Source organism: Poecilia reticulata, chromosome 13, assembly GCF_904066995.2.
Source record: "Poecilia reticulata chromosome 13, P_reticulata-male-v2, whole genome shotgun sequence".
In the NCBI taxonomy this organism is placed as follows: Eukaryota; Metazoa; Chordata; class Actinopteri; order Cyprinodontiformes; family Poeciliidae; genus Poecilia; species Poecilia reticulata.
Genome location: NC_088842.1, coordinates 10,441,784 through 10,462,232, shown reverse-complemented (window position 1 = coordinate 10,462,232; position 20,449 = coordinate 10,441,784). Strand labels below are relative to the sequence as shown.

Here is a 20,449-nt window from a genome sequence, read left to right as displayed (position 1 = left end):
TAATTTTATTAAAATCTGCCATTTATTATTATTCCTAAGTGTGGCTTTTGTCCATGTTGCCAAAATTCACTTAAAAGTTGTACTTTTGAATGTTTTTGTGAGATTATATGGCTGCATGAACTACATACATTATTGATAAGCAGTTCTTTGACATTAACTCTTTATTTATATAAACATTGCTTTTATCTTATTTATTTACTAGCTTTTTTATTTTCTGTCATGTTTACTTTCTGTTTCATATACTAATTTTGCACTTCCTTTCCCATATTATGACTTAAATCTTGATTTTCTGTCATTACAGCTGTCCGTTTTGCTGAGGGCTGCACGTTTGTCTCTTGAGGTCATGAGTGGTTGGTTTATTTAGAAATTTCTAAATGAGAGAATTTGAACCAGACGTTTGATGATAATAACAAACTTACAAATAATTCACAGTTACAGAGTAGCACCCTCAGTATTTGGTGTTTTCACCCATGAGGTGAGGTTGTAGCAGTTCAGCAGAAGAGAGAAGTCACCGGTGTTGCAAACAAAAGGAGCTTCAGGCTTTGTCTGAGTACAGCAGGAACCCAGAAAAAATGCTGTCGTCCTCGCTGCTGGCGTAAACCCCATTCCAGTCTCTGAAAGTCTCCATCCAGACCTGATCTCCGGTTGCCAGTCTTAACACCACCAGAGTGGATGCCTGGTCGATGTCTTGGCCGTATAGGGAGTCCCGAGTCCTGACTTTCCGTAACCCGTTCACCACCAGCGTGGCTCGCAGAGGCTGGTTACGCACAGTGATGTGAAATGAGAAGACGTAAACCCCGGGGTGGACGCATGTGAAGCTGCTGGAGCTCATGTTGAAGTGATTTTCTTCGTTGTAGAATATCTTGTCAAAGCGAATCGGGAAGCCAGAGGGAGGAAAGGATTTCTTTGGAGAAATGCCGACACTGAAGGCAGAACGTTTCTGAAGCATTCCTGAACCTTTCGCTCCTTTTAATCCACGAAAGCCCCGCTCGCCTCTGACGCCAGGGTACCCTCTGTCCCCTTTTGGCCCGGGCATCCCTCGTATCCCTTGCGGCCCTTGAGGCCCTGACACTCCTGGCTCTCCTGGAGGTCCAGGGTGTCCTGGATCCCCTCTAATGCCGACGGGCCCAGGGGTGCCATGTTTGCCATGTAATCCTGGAATTCCCATTGCACCCTGAATGCCCGGGGCACCGGTTTCCCCTCGGTCACCTTTAGGACCTCTCTCCCCAAATATGCCACAGTCTCCTTTATCTCCCTTTTCTCCTTTAGGACCCTGGCCCATAGCTGTTCCTGGAGGTCCAACAGGCCCTTCCGGTCCTGGTTCCCCTTTCTCACCAGCAGTTCCATTCTGGCCATGGTCTCCTTTTTCTCCTTGTTCACCTTTGACACCTTGAACTCCTACGTCACCTTTTTCTCCTTTGAGGCCAGCTTCACCTGAAAAGTTTCAAAGGGGTGTCAGAATAAATCCAGTGCACCTGTATTTGAGATGTAAGCAATCATCTGAATAATTGTGTACCTTTTTGTGCTGGTTTTCCTGGAATGCCTGGTGGGCCTGATGTTCCAGGATGTCCTCTCTCACCTTTATCCCCTGTAAGTTTCATTTAAATAAATAAGGTACAAAGTCGATTGTCTTTGAATGCTACACAAACGGTATTAGACACTTAGGTCCTGGTGTCACCAATACCAAAGTTTTTGTAAACTCTCTTTACCCAAAACTTGTAAATCTAGATCAAAACCTTAAAATAAAGTAATGTCAATTGCCACTGGTGTTCCTCAAGGTTCTATCCTTGGCCACCTTTTGCTCATCATGTGGCTCCTTCCTTTTTGGCATATCTTCTGCAAGTTCGATGTCAACTTTCATGTCTATGCAAAAGACACCCAGCTTTACTCTCTCTAAACTCAACTCCTTTCAAATTTTCAAAGCTTTCAATCTTTCTGTACGTAAACCTGGTGGCGACATACTGCAGCTGCAACTACAGGGAAAAGTGGTTCGACAAAGTATTTGTTCAGGAAGACTGGAAAGTATTCAGGTTGGAAAATTTTACTGGTTAAAGAAAATCACAGTTATCCACTATTTTTCTTGGAAGCACTTTAACTTGTCTGATTTTAGCTCCTTTCCCTCTTTTGATATTCTTTTCATTGTTTTCAGTCTTAAATGTTATTTTTTGTTTTGTCTCATGCTTAATCTGTGACATGACCTTTTGTGTCATAGAATAGTCTTACAAATAAAAAGGCCTTATATTTGTTAATAAAACATATTTTATTATTTCTATCAAGAAGCACGTTGTCACAATAAATTTTGTTTTATTTGGTTGTACGTACCTTTATCTCCTTTAAAGCCCATTGGACCGCTAATGCCAGGTGGTCCAGGTATACCCTGTGGTCCTGCAGGCCCAATATCACCAGGTAGTCCTGGAAAAGAAAAAATAATTACCTGAAGCTACACAAACACACACACGCACATACACATGCACCCACACACCCATGTTTGCGTGGCAATCTTTATGGGGAGTTTTGATTGACTTCTATTCATTTCTACAGCCTAAACCTTTTCCTTATCCTAACCCTATCCATTACATACCTAACCCTAACCAAAACTCAATTCACACCTTACTCCTAAATCTAACCCCTGACCCAAAAACAGGGTTTCCCCTTGTGGGGACCAGGCTTTGGTCCCCACAAGGAGCAGTGGGACCCCACAACGTAGTGTCAGGAAAATGGTCCCCACAAGGTATTAAAAACAAACGCACACACTCACGCACGCACGCACACAAGTGGTTTCATTTAATATAATACCATTTACATCATCATTTAGTTTTAATACCTGCTGAGCCTCTTTCTCCCTTCAACCCCCTGGGGCCTCTCTCAAGGGGACAGCATTCACAGAAGTTGAAGTAGCACTCGTTGTAGTCCAGGGTGTAGTTGTCAGGACCAACACCTGTGGGCTCAGTGTTTTCACTGTGGTGCTGTGGAAGATTGTGGTTCACGTAGGTGGTCCTCAATGCAGTGGGCTGCGGCGGAGGCGGCGGCTGCGGCTGAGGCTGCACGGGGTTTGGCGTCACCACTATCTTGAGAGTCTTGGGGACACTGGTTGTGACAGGGTTGTGTGGCGTGACTTGTGGAACAGGCTTCTTTGTGTACAGGTACTTTGGTTTCGCTGTAGGTTTGGTCTTAGTGCAGAATACCACGGTGACTGAAACCACAGCTACAGCCACAAGAGTCCACTGGCAGGAGATAATCCTCATTGTTGACTGGGATCTGACAATGTATCAGAAAACAAAAACACAAAGATCTCAAGTCCGACCTCAGATCTGTTGTAGCACATACACAGCATCCCTCACCAAGGGCAGAGATGAAATACATTTAGCTTTTATTGCATTAGGTTCATCTCAAACTTTTTTCAGATCTACTTTCCACGTATTTATTTGGTGAGGAAAAGCTCACATTAGAAATAAGCGCTTTCTAAACGACCAGTTTGACTGATATTGGCAACCATAAGAAAATAAACACTAAAATATTTTAAGTTTTTAAGTTGGTAAGTGTCCATGTATATTAATGAGTAACCTATGACCTCGTTTTCTTTTGGTTTATGAATGCAATGTGACTCAGGACACTATTGCTTATTGCAAATTTTAAAAACGGAAAAGACCAGTAAGACAGCAGTTTTAGTTTTCACAAGTCTTATCAAATCTGTAGGAAAATAACTACTGGACTCAAAGTCTGAATAAGAGCATAATGCTGCTATTAGCATCTTTCAAAGTGGATAGAGTTTTTTTTCAGGCTCTGTGCCTCTGATGTGCCAAACATGCTTCATTTAAGGCTGGTTCTCCGGATCTCTGTCTTTCCCATACTTCTACATTTCAGACATATGAAGAAAACAGGAAAGTATTTCAACTGGTAAGAGCATAACCAGTTTATGTTGGGAATTCCTGCAGCTTCTTTAAAAAATGTTTTTCCTGGTCTCTTTGCAGCCTTCATGACCAGGTTGGGTCTTTTATTTTTATCAGTACTGTAGCAAATACATTTTTGCTATATCTATTTTGTCTCATAATTTCTTCAATTTTGCATACTATGCCTTGGTGCTGACTCTGGACTTGCTCTTACTCTCCTCCTGACTGATACCTTTGTATAATCAGATCCTTTGAGCTTTTGCAAGCACTATGCAAATTGTGACTCTGATAAAGAATGAAAATAATGTCTGCATTACTGATTCAAAAGTTGCTTTTACAAAGTATTAATTGAAGGATTCATACATTTTTTGTAACAGTAAAGTTTATATGTTGTAAAGTTTACATATATAAGAAAAAGAAATGTCTCCAATGAATCTGTACAAGTCAGTTGATTGTACACAATTTGTGTCACATTGCATATGAAAAAGTCTTGAAATGAGTTTTACCTCGCTAAACCATACAGTTTGTAAAAGGCTTTGAAGTTCAAGGGATTATCACTCTTTCTTTGCTTTTAGTTAATTGGGTTAATGGGAAATATCAAAAATAACAAATGTTACTGTTTTTTAGCTCCAAGTTGATTTCTGAAATTGGATCAAACCTGGTGCATTGCTCAGATGTGTTTAGAAACCCAACATTTTATGCTTTGGAGGAAGAACTGAACAAAAAAGGAGTAAAACCACAACCAACTTTGAAATCCCTTCAAGACGACTGCAGGACAACTGGTCAAGGCTTGCACATAATTAGCAAAAGCGTGCTAATTGTCTTTATTAACTACATTGCTATTTTCAGATTAACGTGTTTATGCATGCAGGTAAAGTCAATCTTATGTCCTGTTCGTTTTAAAAAAAGAGATTTACTTTCTTTAGCATTCTGTCAAATTTCTACACCTAATCTCAACAGAAGTAGTTTCACTCACCCAAATGTGTATGAGTAGTAAAGTCATTTATCCTCTCTAGCGATGATTCATCTGCCACTCCAGGGGCTCCAGGTCCTTCTGTTACCTCTGCCAGGCTTGGGTGAAAGAACATCTCATCAATGGGGGATGGGGGTGTTTTTTGTGTGTAAAGCAAAAAAGAGGGAGGTCCGCAATCCCACTATGGTGGGCTGAGACCCAAAAAGAACCACTGTGCTGTGGTCCATTCTCTGTGTCCCTGTTGTGTAGAAAGGTGCTTTTGTGACACGGTATACAGCGCCCGCCCGGTGCACTCCCTCCCCGTGATCTGGGCAAGGAGCAGAGGCAGTCGGGGCAATGGGTCACCCGATACATGAGGCATTCCTTCAGCCCGAGCTCTTAAGGTGGGACAAAGCCAGGCAAAGAGGAGTCTGAGACAGAGAGCCCAATGGCTTTTCTTTTCTTTTTTCTTCGGCCGTAGGTTTGGACATGCAGATAGCCGCAAAATGCTTAATCCTAATCTTGCAAGCTAATATTCTCAACAAAGTGATTGCAAACTGGCACCATAGCACAGGGAGCTCATTATCTCAATTCACCAGCGGTTGGTTGGAATCCAGAGGAAAGCTTTAGCCTAAAGAGCTCTGGTAATCACTGAGGTGCTGCTAAAACCTGAGCTGTTTGTCGAACGAACCCACTTATCCTTTTAAATCAATGCAGTTGCAGTGCTCGCCTAATCACTGTGGCGGACTTCTTTTCTTCCTGCACAAGAACTCTCAAGGTTGCTGGCAGCGACATCTGGGTAGCTGCGATTGTGAGACCCGGACAATGACTCATTCTTGCGGCGTAACCAGATCGCCTCAGGTTTTTGTCGAAAAGTGATTTTCAGGTGGCTGTCGAGCTGAAACTCTTGACTTACCAGTGACAAAGAATGTTTGAAAAGTGGTCATGCCTCGGTTGCCGGAGACCCTGTGTCCTTGGGGAGATCTGTGACCGGCTAAAAGTGAGCAGGGAGACGGGAAATGAAATTAGGGGAAATGGAGAGGGTTAGCGGTATCTGAAGGCAGAGGATTGTGTTTGTTTGAAGCATGATTTTTCAAACACTTTCCATCTCCAAGCAGCTAATGTTAACTGTCCAAAGAAAAATTGAAAATGCAGAAAGCTTGTGAGAAAGACTCGAGTTCTTTTGGTTTCCTTCTTGCCTTCAGAGGGTCCAGGCATCGTTCACCTGTACACTCACTGACAATACTCTGGAAACAGTCTGGCTTAAAGCCTGGAAGTGACCAAGAGGCCCATTGATGCACATTTTATGCACATTCAGCTGTTTCCTACTAGCAGATTGAGAATATCCTAGATGAGACACAACAACCTCTTATCCAATGCCACTGGCACATGAGGTGCCTCAAAACTTCATGAAAGTTTCTGTAATCTTGCAAAGAAGTTATGACCAAAAAGCTGCTTGTTTAGATAGTGTCAGGACAGTCCCTTGAAGATGTTATTTCTCTCCTGGTTTTGCTTTTTTGGCACTTCTGATCATAGCCTGGCTTAGATTATCTTGAGCCATCTGTGTAGTTATGCTACTATAGGCCTAGGTGACTGAAGGAAAAAACTGACAGGTTTTCTCACATCCTTCTTCTGGTTCTGCTGGAGGTTTCTTCCTATTACGTGGAAGTTTTTCCTCTCCACTGTCACTGCATGCATGCTCAGTATGAGGGATTGCTGTAAAGTCAACAACCCAACACAAGCGACTGTCGCTACATCGCCGGGGACGAGTGAATGCTGCAAGTCAACGAGTCTACAAAATATGCTGGGTAGGATTTAAACCACTACAAATAACAATCGGTATATGATTGAATTGAAATCACATTTCCTGCAGAGTACCTCAAGACGACGCTTGTTGTGAATTGGCCCTATAAACCAAATTTAACTGATCATCAGATAAATTTGAATATCAGACAAAATACATTTAATTTATTAGTGACTTTCAAGACTGACCATCAAGAGAGTTTATTGTGAACAAAGGTTAAAAAGTGCTACAAAGAGGACATGTAAAAGAAAGAGTTTGTGTTGTGACATGACTGTGAAGATTAAGTGGATTATGTTAGTTTGAGCAGTTGAGTTTTGAGAAAATTAACCTCAGTAAAGCGAGAACGCGAGATTGACCAACTTCACTAAGGCCCTCCTTCTCCTGGCTCTGATTGGTTGTTTCTGGCCAGGAGCGGTGTGTTTCTACAGATGGCGGTAGGACTACAGGGTGATTTTTTAAATTTATTTTGCAGATTATTTGTCTCATTTGAGGACAGTAGTGCCAGTTTTAACAAATATGTAAAAGACATTTTTATAAATGTCACCTACTGCTAACAAAGTCTTAATAAAAGTTTAACTTTTTATCAGCTTAATTAGGAGAAATCTAAACATTTGTTCCTTTAAGAAGCTGCTAGTTTTCTTTTTTATATATAGTTTGGATCTTGTTTATTTAATCAAATACATTTGTAAGAAATACATTTTGTTGGGTTTCATCATCTTTTATTACGAATGGACAAAATGTCTTTATTCCCTTTTTTTTTAATCTATAATTTGTTTCAATGAAACTGATTGACTTCTGCTTCTTTAAAATAGTTCACCAAAGCTTTTAAAGTCTGTGCACACACACCCCAAAGGGATGGAGACAGGAAGGAGTTAAGTTACCAGTGCAGCCGAGCAGAGAGAGGACCAAAGAAGACTTAGCTGGATGGAGGTGTATTAACTTACATTAACCCTCCGCATGTAAAGGAGATCCTCAAGCTGCTGTGAACGTGTGAGGAGAAAGTTAGAGAGGGATTTAGACATGTTTTTATAAAACAAAGAAGCAAATAAAAACTATGGAATGATTGTCACTTATGTCTTACTAACCATTACAATTTTGCTTATATATTTTGTCTTCCCTGCTGCGATTTTATGATGTGGTAATTTATCACTTTGGGCAATTACCAGTTGTAGTTTGCTCTTCTATTGCAATGTTTTTATGTGCAGGCCTCTCTGATGCTTCCTAAAGCACTCTGATTTAGACGTGCAAATACAAAGATTCATTTTTCCCACTTTGAAAACCAAATGTATTACATATATACACATATGGGTTGTTAGGTGAGTCCATTTTATTTAGTGATGTTAATATAATATGTCTGAGATGTTATTCATTCTTGCAGAAACACCTAACAAAATAGATGTAAAAACTATGTTTTGGGGGACATTCATGATTTCTTGAACTTGATACTGTAGAGACAGTAAAGATAACATTTTAGGTCTGTGTAAAAATGATGTCATTCTGATACGTTTAGATCTGAGTCCATCTGAAAAATGAAATGTAAAATATTGGTCAGAGAACAGAACCTCGTGATAGACGTTAAATTAAATCTTTTCAAAGACATTTTCAGCTTTTCTATCCAATTTTTTTATTATTTTGCCTCCACCTTCCCACTACTAATCTTAAGGAACAAGCCTATTAATTTCCCCCCCTCAGTGGTAAGCTTTAGTATGCCTAACAAACTGCATGAACCTCAGAAGGAGCAGAAAGGTCTGGTATCAACTTCTCTGTCCCTCCCTGCCTTGCTGAGTTTCACAGTAAAATTCTTGGGAATCAGTCAAACATTCCTTCACAGCAGCTTGGTCAGGCTGGGATATTTCCTGTTTTAATTTCTTTTTTATGATTATTACTTAAGGCCTTATTCCTATAAACAGTAGCAGAACAAAACCACTTTAAAATATTCTCCTCTTAACTCAGGTTTGGTGTAATTTTGTGGCGAATTTAACACCTTTCTTATTTCAAAGGAGCAAAAAGATGGACAGTCAGAAACTGCTATTTCTTTGCATGTCCACTTGGTGGCAGACTTTATTTTTTATTTGAACTTTTAGATTAATTTGTGGCTTGCAATGAATCTTGTTTCAAGGTAACTGCAATCAAGTGAATATATAAGGAAATTCATACTTATATTAGCTTTAAAAATTTTTACGAATTACAAAACAGTCAATCTCTATCAGGCCTCATTTTTAGTCAACAGAGTCGACTAAAAACATTTTCATCTTAATTGAAAGAGTATTGACTCAGTCCCACCCAGTCTTTGGTTTTTATCAGCCTCTCCCATGGTCATATTCAACTTGTTCACGGATCAGATTCCACAGAAACGGGAGGTGTGTCACGTAGCAGATTTGTCGTCGATCTTTGATCTGTGAAAATGTCAATAATTGCACAACATCTCTTAACGTCACAACACAATACCTGTTTCATCAAACATCGGTAAAGAAAAGAAGGAAAGAAAACATTTGGATGCATGAAATAATGGCTATTGTCAAACCACAGGAAACCTCTGTTGTACCTATATGGTAATAATATTCTAAAGTGTGCATAATGTAATAAATGTCCAGTGCTTGCTTATTTGGTTGACTGTAGCCGGTCCAAAGACCTCCATAATATACAGTTTAAACAATTAAAGCAAACACATGCACACACACACACACACACACACACACACACGCACACACACGCACACACACACACACACACACACACACACACACACACACACACACACACACACACACACACACACACACACACACACACACACACATACACATACAAAAAAAACAAACAGGAGGTATGTCCTCATTGTAGTTTGTAGAGCTAATAAAATACCGTATATTTGTGGACATTTATACTTTGTGTGTAGAATATCCTGTCAAAAGTCTGCGTTTGCTCAAGCTTCATCCTAAAACTCTATAGCAATAGACCCAGACAAACACACCCAGCCGTGCAAACAATGCTCTCTCAAAGCCCATTAAGTAGATGTAACACTGAGTTAGAACTGGGCACTGCCCATTTTTAGTTCTGTCATAGTGCATACCTCTTGTCAAGAGACTGCAGATGGAAAAAAACATATATATATATATATATATATATATATATATATATATATGTTGATTGCACTAGACTGAGTCATGTGGTTAATCAGTGACAATTCTTCATAAATATGAAGTAATGCACAGCGACTCGAGCATTAGAGCCTGTTGGTGTCGTCCCAAAATAGGTGGTGGCTTGAACTTCCAAAAATGTCTCAAAGATCTGCTCAGTGTTGTTCACCACAGATCTAAACTGATATTTTTATTACGTGTAAATATTTAACAGATTTCATAGTGTTGAATATGTAGTCCAGCCATTAGTTAAGAGTTTATATTCATATGAAGGAATGGCAAATCAATGAACGAATGAACGGACGGATGGATGGACGGAATCCATTTTCTTCTATGCACTGATCTAGTTTGTCTTGTAATTTTTTTTTAATGCTGTCTTTGTTCTGCTTTGTTTACATTATACAGTTGTTTTTTTACATGTAGCCAAAAGTGTGCATAAATTATTACCATTATTATCTCTATAATAATAAAATATTATACTAATGCTCAAAGCAGCAGCCCACTGATTACAGGACGATATTCTGCTACCAGAGTCATGTCACTCAAGTAAAAGTACATTGTTGTGGCATTTTGCCACATGCAAATGGGCAACAGAGTGTTGATGACTAAAATGTTTACACGTCTCTTTACCAAGACACAACTGAAAGGACCTGGATTGTACATCTCGTCTCAGAGACACAATGCCAGATCCTGTTTTACATTCAAATCAGATAAGATATACAGATATAAAAGATGTGCGATATAACGCTTAATAAATGCAACCAGTGGCAGATTTGGGGGGGAAAAAATGGTGCTCTAGGGAACTCCAATTAAAATTCAAGCTTATCTGAGATTCTGGGGAGGACAAAATGCAGCGTAGTCCCAGTGAAAGCACTTAGCCTAGCCCTCCTATTATCAGCTGCAAGAGAAACCTGCTGCATACAAGCAATAGAAAACTTGCTAAGGGCACAAGTGACAGATTAGTTGTATTTCATTATCTGGTGTTTGTGTGCCCCTCTTTTTAATACCACGCCAGACAGAAGGAGCCACTGGCAAAAGTGTAGAGAAATGTGTGTGTGTGTGTGTGTGCGTGTGTGTGTGTGTGTGTGTGTGTGTGTGCGTGCGTGCGTGCGTGCGTGCGTGCGTGCGTGCGTGCGTGCGTGCGTGTGTGTGTGTGTGTGTGTGTGTGTGTTGTACAGTTTTCATGTTGTATTAAAACCCAAAATAGGAAAACAATAGTGGTTGCAATGGAAGAGCTGGTTGACATCACCAGCAGCCTTCCCAGTGTAAATTCAGAAAGAAAAATGTTGCTAGTTGATAATGTCGATGTTGTGATTGTGCTGCATGATTAACTTTCATTTAAGGCTTGTAAACAAGCAGGCCATTACATACCACCCTGTCCTCTTTATGTATTCAAACATTTGGAACTAGGCATGATGCATCCGGATTATTCCGGTTTTAAAAAGTTGGGCCCGAAGATAAATGTTATAAAAATGATCACCGCCCCTCAGTTTAATTATGTGCTTATGATGCTTCCTATTTCAATTCCACTCGATTTTTTTAAAAGGTCTGAAAACTTAATTAAACATTTTTTGTGGGAAGGTAAAATAGCGAGAATAAAACTAGAAAAATTGTATGCTCCTAAAGAAAAGGACGGCCTAGGACTTCCGGATCCTAAGCTCTAACTGTTTGTCATTTGAGATGGCAAAATTAGTTAAACACTGGGAAGGTGAGAACGGGCAGGAATGGTTACATATTGAAAGGGATATTTGTTTGCCATTTGACCCTAAACACAAATTGTCTCAAAAGATCGACACAACAAACCCAGTTTGTGTTCATTCTTGTAAAGTTTGGTCAAAGTTACACAAACTGTTAAAACTTCCACATCAGGTGGAGAAATATGCGTCTCTCTGGAATAATCCTGCTATATGTATTGGTAAAACACCTTTGTTTTGGAGGCAGTGGAATTCACGTGGCATGTGCACCATTGGTGATTTGTACAAAGACGCGCAATTCATGTCCTTCAATGAACTTACCCACACATTTAATTTGGAAGGTAGAGCAAATTTTTTGAAATATCTACAGATGAGACATTGTGTTACCTCAAAATTTAAAATGATTGCGTAAAATGATATATTGGATTATATTAAGATGCCGCGTGAACAACACACTGCCTCTCAATTTTATAAGCTGCTAAGTTATAATCTGAGTAGCGAATCGTCAAATATTAAACTTTTATGGCAGAAAGATTTGAGAAAAGAGTATACAAAAGAAAGATGGTTGAGTGTACTGTCAAAGAGTGGTAAATATGTGAAAGAGGCCAGAAGTAAATTTATACAGTATAAGGTGCTGCATAGATATTATCATACACCTACTAGGTTACATAGAATGAAAATAATGTCAAACAATATGTGCTGGAAATGTAAGAAAGAAGTTTGCACATATTTGCATTGTTTTTGGGACTGCTCTCTGGTTTCACCATGTTGGATTAAAATCTTGGAGGCTTTGAGTGCATGGCTCGGCTCGGAGATCCCTCAGACTCCAGAACTGTGTTTACTGGGAGACGGATCTCAAATGTCGAACACCCCAAAAAGAGCTTTTACAGTTGTGGTCGGTCTAGTGACAGCCTGCAGGATCATCTTAAGACATTGGAAGACCACAAAGTGTCCCGAGCTAAATGAGTGGATTAAAGCAATGACGGATACAGCTTCTTAAGAAGCCATGCTCAACAACATGGAAGGGAACAGGGACATGGAATGGGATAGCTTTTGGGATTTATTGAAAAGAACTACGGCTTTGAGTAATGTATCTGGATGAAGCTTGATTTTCCCGGACAATTTCCTTTCTCTCAACTACTAAATGTTTTTGGATTAACACTGTAACATACATATAATATATGACTGTACCCTGGGTTTGGGGGGGGAGTGGTGCACCAGCCCTTTTTCTTTTTCTTTTGTTCTGTATTTGTGTTTTATGTGAAATAATATTCAGAAAATCAATAAAATTTGAATTACAAAAAAAAAAAAAAAAAAAAAGTTGGGCCCGAGAACGGCACCTTGTGGAACCCCTTTGGGTCGGTCAAAAGATTTCATCTCATGAAGGCAAGCACATTTTCAGATCGATGAATACGAGACTTCAATTCTCGTGATTCATCTTACGGAACAAATGTGTTAGTTTTCCTCACCGGTGATGAACTTTAACCCACCTTCACTGTTTTTGACAGACAAGCTGTTGCTAAAGTAGTTCTCTCTGTGTGCAGCAATAATTTTTCTAGTTCTATGAACCACACGTTGCAAACATGAGCACCTTGTATCAACTTTTAAACGCTAACCGGGCTGTTGTTGGTTGTGGCGACAGAGAAAAGAAAAACACAAAGATGTGCGTCTTCCTTTCTGTCAGGTGTGCTTTTGTGTGAACGTTGCTGAAGTATGTCTCCCTCCCACCTCAGCAGCTTTTCCTATTGTTTGGGTGAACGACACAAACGGGCCACGTGTAAACACAGCAGAAAGAGGACACCATCCGTCTCCTTGAGTGTTTAGGAGTGTGGGCAGCTTTGTTTACACCTCTAACCCGTGCGTTCATGGGACATAAACTAACACGGTCAGTGTCAACACAAAAGCTGCTCCTCAGAGACCAGGGGGCGGAAACGGACATTGCGCCGACACAGAACGAGAAAAAGCCTCGTCTTTTTATGACAAAGAAAGGTAAAAAAAACAACAACTAAGACATGGGGACAGTAAAGTAAGGAGGACAGAGGTTTAAGGTGACATTTTGGTTTCGCTGGGATGTGTGGGGGATGACAACTGAGGGTGTTGCACCTATTGCCTTCCAACATCCTGGAAAAATACAAGGTGAAGGTGTTTGGTTACAACTCATAAACACAGCAGCCCTGCTGTAGTCCAACTTCACCACAGGTAAGCTGCTACTCAGACCTCTATCCTCGTCCTAATGTTGCATAAATATGCATTACAAGTAAAGTGGCCTGGAAAAGCAACCACGCCACTTTTATTGGGATTTTTTAATACATTTTAAAAATCTATCTAAAAAACGTGGCATGCAGTTGCGTTCATCCTCCTTTATTCTGGATAGCAGTGCAGCCAGTGAGTTTCAGGGGTCACTTAAACACCTGTGTGTGATTTGACCACATTATAGAGGTTACTCTGTACTGCCTGTATCCAGACAGGTCAGATAAAGCTACGAATAAGTTTAAAATACAGTTATGGCAGCATTAAGTAAAGAAGTAGTCCAGGGTCACTTTGGGGTAGCTGCAGAGATCCACAACTCAGGTGGCACAATCTATTGGCAAAGACTTGAGAGACTGGGGTCAAAGTTCACCATAGCCAGATGAGAGCGATAATGGAATGGGTGCGCTAGAATGGCCCAGTCAAATCCGGCACCCAAGTCTAATTTAATTTTTTACAATTTAGATTTTTTATTTTTTATTAATTAAGTAAATTTTTTAAAATCAAATTATTAAATTTCAGGTATTTTGGGCAACACCCGAACCATACTGCCAAAAAAAAGAATGAATGGGCTCAACAACCAATAAACTCTTCATATTACTCGTACTATTTCAACTTTTACTTGGAAGATATGTAGGGGAAAAAAAAAATCACGTTTTACTATATATAACAGCCGTGATAATGCAGTACATGTGTTTTGCACTATTGCATAAGTACCAATTAAAATGTGTCAAATGTAGCAGTTGTAATATGGCAAAATTGGTCAAAGTTGTGCGTCTTGTTACTTTTTTTGGCACTGCATTCGAAAAATGGCCTGGAGGAGCATTCATGTGTGTCAGTCAGTGTTGCATACTTTATAATGGGTCATACAAAGACCGTGGCCTGAGGACACCAGAGCTTTGTGGGTAGGGGCAGCTCACCATGCAGGTGTGCGATTCACCGTGGCAAACACGGCTCGGAAGAACTGGTTTAGTGGCTCGTCCTCTTATTGTCTTATTGTCCATCTCATGTGGTGAAGCGTTTCAGGTCGGGTTTTTTGTTCGGCTTTCTTCCGTTTCAAAGCAGCTGAAGCCACATCCAACATGAATATGTACCTCAAACTATTCCCAGCAGCTGTGGCAAAAACAGCAAGCACAAAAAAAAGAGACAAAGAGAGACTGCGTAAGTGTCATCCGATGCCTTTATTTTTGAGATTACTACAGTGACGTGTAGCTATCATGTAGAAATACAACATCCAGTTTGGTAAACTGTGGGGGGGAAAAAAAGTATCTTAAAGGCCTCTTCATTCTTGCTGGACAATGTCTCACATTGATGAAAGTGTTTATCAAAAGTCAAGGGAACATAATACAAACTGGGAATAATACAAAAAGCACGTTAAGGCAGAGATAAAAGAACAAACAATGCAGTAATCATGGCCTACAAGAGATTTTGACAAAAATAATTGAACAATAAAACGTTTGGTAACTGACATTGTAACCAGCCAAGCATTTACCAATGAACATAAATACACACGTAAATAAAATTAGCATGTCATCAGTGAGCCCTTGATCCACAGCACAAATAATTAAAGCCGATCTTCAACTCAGAAATATGCACAATACTAATCACAACGACTCAAGGCGGCATCTCTATAGATCAGCTGCAGCCGAGGAAAACTTTTTTTTTTTTTTTCCATTCAACTAATTTTCCAGCTGCATGACACAGCAAATACGTGCAAAGCACAACTATGTCACGGTCAAAGCCAAGCCCGGACATAGAGGAGCGTTAAATCAATATTTGTTCCCCGTTCAGTGCTCAGCACACCTTTCCGACATGCCGTTATATATATATATATATTTAAAAAATAAACTGGGATAAAGAGAGGGCTCGGCTCATTTCATCATCGTTATTCTTTTATTGCTCCTTTTGATCGGCGCATACCTAAACAGTCAGGACCAGATGTGACTGATAGGTTCACATCTGTTGCATAGCTAAAGCTTTCTCTTCTAATATCATCGCTTCTGCGCTGCGAGGTTTCAGTTTGCTTTTCAGTGCATCAAGGAAACTAAAAAAAAAAAAGTTTTTCCCTTTTTATTTTCTCAAGCATAATTAAAAACATAGTATTTGGTGCATGTCAACACAGCTGTGATAAACTCTCCCACTTTAATCAGAAAGCAGTGCATCTTCAGGTGTAACGTGTCAACGCACACACACACACACACACACACTCGACACAGGTGAGAACAAGTGCTGTGTGTCACTACGGCCTCGACTCGTCACGTAACAGACCTGCAGGTGTTTACTCTGACGCGTGCAGACGTATACATCGTTACCTGTTTGTCGCCATTAGAGGTGGAGAAAGATTTACATATTTATAAGCTGCGAGTCTCTGCTGTCAGCTTTGGAAATTGTGGGGCCTAATTTGGATTAAATGGGTTCTGCCCGTGTCTATTGGCACCGGGCCGGCCTTTAATGTAAATTTGTTTCATTGAGATATCATCACTCTCTCTTTTTTTAAAGAAAAAATTATGCTAATCTTTAAAATTGAACTTTACATTTGTTTTCATCTCCCTTCTCAAAGCAAAATGGCTTCATTCACCACAGTTCCAGCTGTTTGAAGACATGTGGAAGCACAGGCAAGCAGCTGTTTAACTATCGCCAATACATGAAGCTCAACACACGTTTGCCTGACTTGTTTTGCAAGACATCTTCTCTGAGGGATGGATAAAAAGTTAAAAAAAAAAAAGGCTCTGTGTAACCTCATATTAACATATACATCTGATGAAGAGCCAAATGCTACCTTGGTGCGAGAAAATGCAGCAAAAGTGGGAAAGAAATTGATTCCTGGAGGTTTTTTTTTTTTAGTATCAGCTTTCTAATCTTTCCCATTTTGAATAGTGGATAAGAAACAGACCCGTTTGTCTTACCAAAAAAATTATTAGACACTCGGATCAACTTAAAAAAGTCAAGTATAAATTTAAAAAGCTGCCTAAATACACTTACTTTTTAGGAATCAAATGAAGGCAAACATCGTTGAAACTGAGTAAATAGCTTTTTTATGTTGGATTTTTTTTCCTCCACTTAAATGTTCTCAAATTAAAATTCTTATTTCTCCATGTTTTGTGAAAGACTGTTACTCCAGTAAAAGATTTAAATATTCTGAGGCTTTTTATATGACTTTAGGTGGGGCGCCGTTAGATGTTAAGTATATTGCATTTGTCATTTCAAACACAACCAGATTTAGAAAAAGCGAAAGAAAAGTTAACAAAAAAAAGTTTCATGACCTTTACTGCTTTAGTTCTGGAAAAAAAAATCATTTCCTCCATATTGTCCAGGTCTTATTAAGTTAAAAATCAGAGCTACTGGGATACTTTCATGACGTTTGCAGAAGAAAAAGAGACGGGTTGTGCTTTGTTGTTTGTCAAGCATGCAAATCCACCTGTCACGTATGGCCCCGTCATGCAAAACCCGGAGGTGGGATGCCCTCAAACAGGACATATGACGAGGAAAAGGGAAACCAAACATTTCAATAGCGCAGGAAATTAAAGCACTGCTGTGTAATACCATCGGGTAAGGCCAGAGGGCGTGGGATCCAAAAAGAAGTGAGTAAGGCTTCCAGATCATTCCGGCAGGATCTTCATGTTTTCAGTATTGATGAAGTGTCCGTTTTGTGGTTCCGGGGAAGAAAGGAGAGGCTTTACAAGCCGCCCCTTCTTCTTTTTTTTTATTATGAGTCTTTTCCCTCCCTTTTCCTCCTTCGTTTCAGTTCATGAGCGCCATGGCACTCTCCGGTTGGCCGTCGATGATCTCAGAGAAAAACTCCAGAGCCAGACGCACGTGGATGGGCACAAACACGTACGAGGTGTAGACCACCATGGCAATGGCGGAGAAGAGGACAGAGTTAAAGATGGACTTCTCCCACGGTTCCAGGACGTAGATGCCGGTGATGAGCAGGTACTGGTAGTAGAGCCAGGCCAGGTACTCCCGCATGTTTTTGAAGTTCATCCTGCCAGCTGGGGAGTGGGCAAACAGAGGCGAAAGGAAATGAAAAGTGAAGTGATTTGAATGAGATTTAAAAGTTGGAACTGTAACGTAAGTACTGACTGTAGGTGCTGTTGAGGAGAAGTTCAAATATTGATACAAACGGCAACCCTTTTCACAGAACCATGCATTTAAACGTCAACCCTTCCACAAATAAATGGGAGTGCAACGATGTTACAGGCCTATTTTTCGTATTTAACGGTTGTTACAAATGGAAACACGTGTTAAAATTACATGTGGGATGTACTGTGTGCATTCGAGTGTATCCAAAAACAAACGCAATGTAAAATATGTGATGATCTGCGTTTCCAGTGTCCTTGAGACAAACAAATTTTTGGTTTATCACAAAAAAAAGCACTTGTAACTTTATTGTTGTGAATAAAGATTGACCAAAGAAATAAGTCAACTTCATCACCACTTCTGATGTTTGAGTGGTAACTTTTAAGTGATTTACATTTTTTTTTAAATCACATTTATTTAGGCTTTAAAAGAACTGACAAAAAACCCTGTAACTATTAGTTGTGAGTCTTAGGAACATTTACAGTTTTATGTGGGAGTTATAGTTTAATTTGTTTACTATCCACCAATCACTTCTGCTACACGAGCCTGTGATGGTGTCAGACTTGCATAGCAGAGGAAATAAATGCAAATCAATCAATGGATCAATAAATTATAGTTTTCCATTGATTCTTATCAGCGTATTCACAATGAATCTGACCCGACACCAATAACTGTAAGATTTCAAGAAACAAATTATATGATTAAATCAATATATCTGTTGTCTTAATGCAAAAATCAAGAATCTTAAAATGCACAACAATGTGATGGCTGATGGGTTTGACTGGAAGTGGTGCCCAAATCAAATTCTCATCAGGGCCCCACATCTAATGTCTAATCTTACTTGGACATAAGCACCTCTAACAAAAACAACAACAACACACCAGTGGCCTGAAATCAATAAAGCCTCACAAAACAGATTACAGGAACAACACCAAATGAAATTAGGCTCCCACATGACCTGAGAAGCGTCATCACTTCTCATCACCCGGCATCCTGCAGGTTTTAGTTCTCTCCCTGGTGATAACATCAACCATTTCAGCAAGTCGGTGTTCTTCTTAAGCCTCTAACGAGCCATCATTTGATCCAGGTGTGTTAAACCAGGGAGAGAACTAAAACATGCTGGCCCTCCAGGACCGACTTTGGGCACCACTGGCTTACATCAATAACACTTTCTGCTCTGGGACCAAGTGCTCCATTTTACACACACTGAAGGAAGATATGTTTATTTTATTATTTCCAATAAAAATTGTGCAGATGTGGGTATAGCTCCCGTCACTGTGGAGGGAGGGAGGGGCCAACAGGAGAACATGTGTGTGTGTGTTTGTTTTTTTGAGAGAAAATGGAGGGAAGGCTTTAATTACAAAGGAATTTGAACAAAAAAATAGATAAATCCCAGACCAGCGGCTTAGTTCAATAAAAGTAAATGAGAAATTACAATTAAGCTTTAGATTGAATATACATACATGTAAGAAGGGGTTTGTTACTGACCTCAGTCGGTGGGAACCCCCTGGTTGTCTCCTCTGCAACAGTACCAGCTGCAGCCCGCGTCCCCCCTGCTGCTCCGCTGCTTTCTGTAAACCAGCCGTCTCACCAGTCCACCTCTCTCTCTCTCATATGCATATATACATGCGGCCCTCATACATGCTCTAGAAATGGCACCACACCCACTGCTCGTGTTTACACTCACCCTTCACCTGGCTCGCCGACCATGCAGGTGGAGCGACGGAGGAGGCGGAGGCAGAGGAGGCGGACCGGTTGACGCATAGGCCGGTCAGTGTGCGCTAATATTCGCGGCCAAGAGGAAGCGGCTGGCGCATCAGAGGGCGCAGAAGGGAGCCGATGTTGCGGCTGCGGCTGTGTTTTTCTTTTTCTTTCTTTTTTTTTTTTCCGCGCCATGCATGATGCGCTGCTAAGTGCGGCGTTCCTAAACTTTTCTCCAATCCGCGCCGCATCCTTGGCGCTGCTGTCCCGCCATCCTGCAGCCAGAAGCTGCGCCGCAGTCTCTCTCCCCCCCTTCCTCCTCCTGACGCAGCAGCAGCAGCAGCAGCAGCGGAACGGAAAAACAAGCTGCTGCACACTCACAGTTACTGAGGTGTTCATTATTAAAGACCCCAAATCTGAAACATTTAACGGTGTAGAGGCACCTGATTGATCGTAAAATGTAAATCTGACTGCAAGGACATAAAACGTATGTGGACCAACAACATGGCTCCTCATAACAGACACACTGCATTTAACCCGTTTGGATTTTGCTTCTCCTGACTCTTCCATCCAACTCTGGGATCCTCCCCCCTTCAACATTTAGGTTCTCTTGAATTTAGAATAGATCATAAATATCTTTAAAAGCAGAATTTCTTCACACTCTATTGCGTAGTGGCTGTGTTGTAGCTTACAGAGTACAAAGAAAGGCTGCTGACCTGACATGTTCAGCAGGCGGGTATATATGCATATACGCAAGGAGAATAAAACAGTTGAGGTCATTACTAAAAAAAGCTGGCTGTTCACAGATTGCCATATCTTAGTATATACGTGGAAAGTTTAGTGGATGGAAAAAGTGTGGTAAAGTTTGTGCATCAAGGGCATGTATCCAGGACACAAGTTACAAAGCTGTTTCTTTTTTGTTAAGCCTCTTCTTACCCATA

General features: G+C 40.4%; 2 protein-coding genes across 3 annotated transcripts; both read right to left on the bottom strand.

The window, feature by feature from the left end:
- Window positions 1-437: 437 nt before the first annotated feature.
- Window positions 438-19,578, bottom strand: otol1b (otolin 1b). The gene is made up of 7 exons (XM_081614601.1): window positions 19,495-19,578; window positions 14,648-14,840; window positions 4,867-4,961; window positions 2,825-3,258; window positions 2,323-2,412; window positions 1,517-1,588; window positions 438-1,434 (listed from the first exon to the last, which is right to left on the bottom strand). Exons 4-7 carry the CDS (start codon window positions 3,243-3,245, stop codon window positions 536-538), a joined length of 1,482 nt encoding a protein of 493 aa, XP_081470727.1. The 5' UTR covers window positions 3,246-3,258; window positions 4,867-4,961; window positions 14,648-14,840; window positions 19,495-19,578; the 3' UTR covers window positions 438-535.
- sptssb (serine palmitoyltransferase, small subunit B) lies at window positions 14,890-19,586 on the bottom strand. Of its 2 annotated transcripts, none has more exons than XM_008403479.2 (2): window positions 19,495-19,586; window positions 14,890-17,719 (listed from the first exon to the last, which is right to left on the bottom strand). In XM_008403479.2, exon 2 carries the CDS (start codon window positions 17,709-17,711, stop codon window positions 17,469-17,471), a length of 243 nt encoding a protein of 80 aa, XP_008401701.1. In that variant the 5' UTR covers window positions 17,712-17,719; window positions 19,495-19,586; the 3' UTR covers window positions 14,890-17,468. The 2 variants fall into 2 exon arrangements, with proteins under 2 accessions (XP_008401701.1, XP_008401700.1); XM_008403478.2 differs by having other exon boundaries at window positions 19,296-19,498.
- Between the last annotated feature and the right edge of the window lie 863 nt (window positions 19,587-20,449).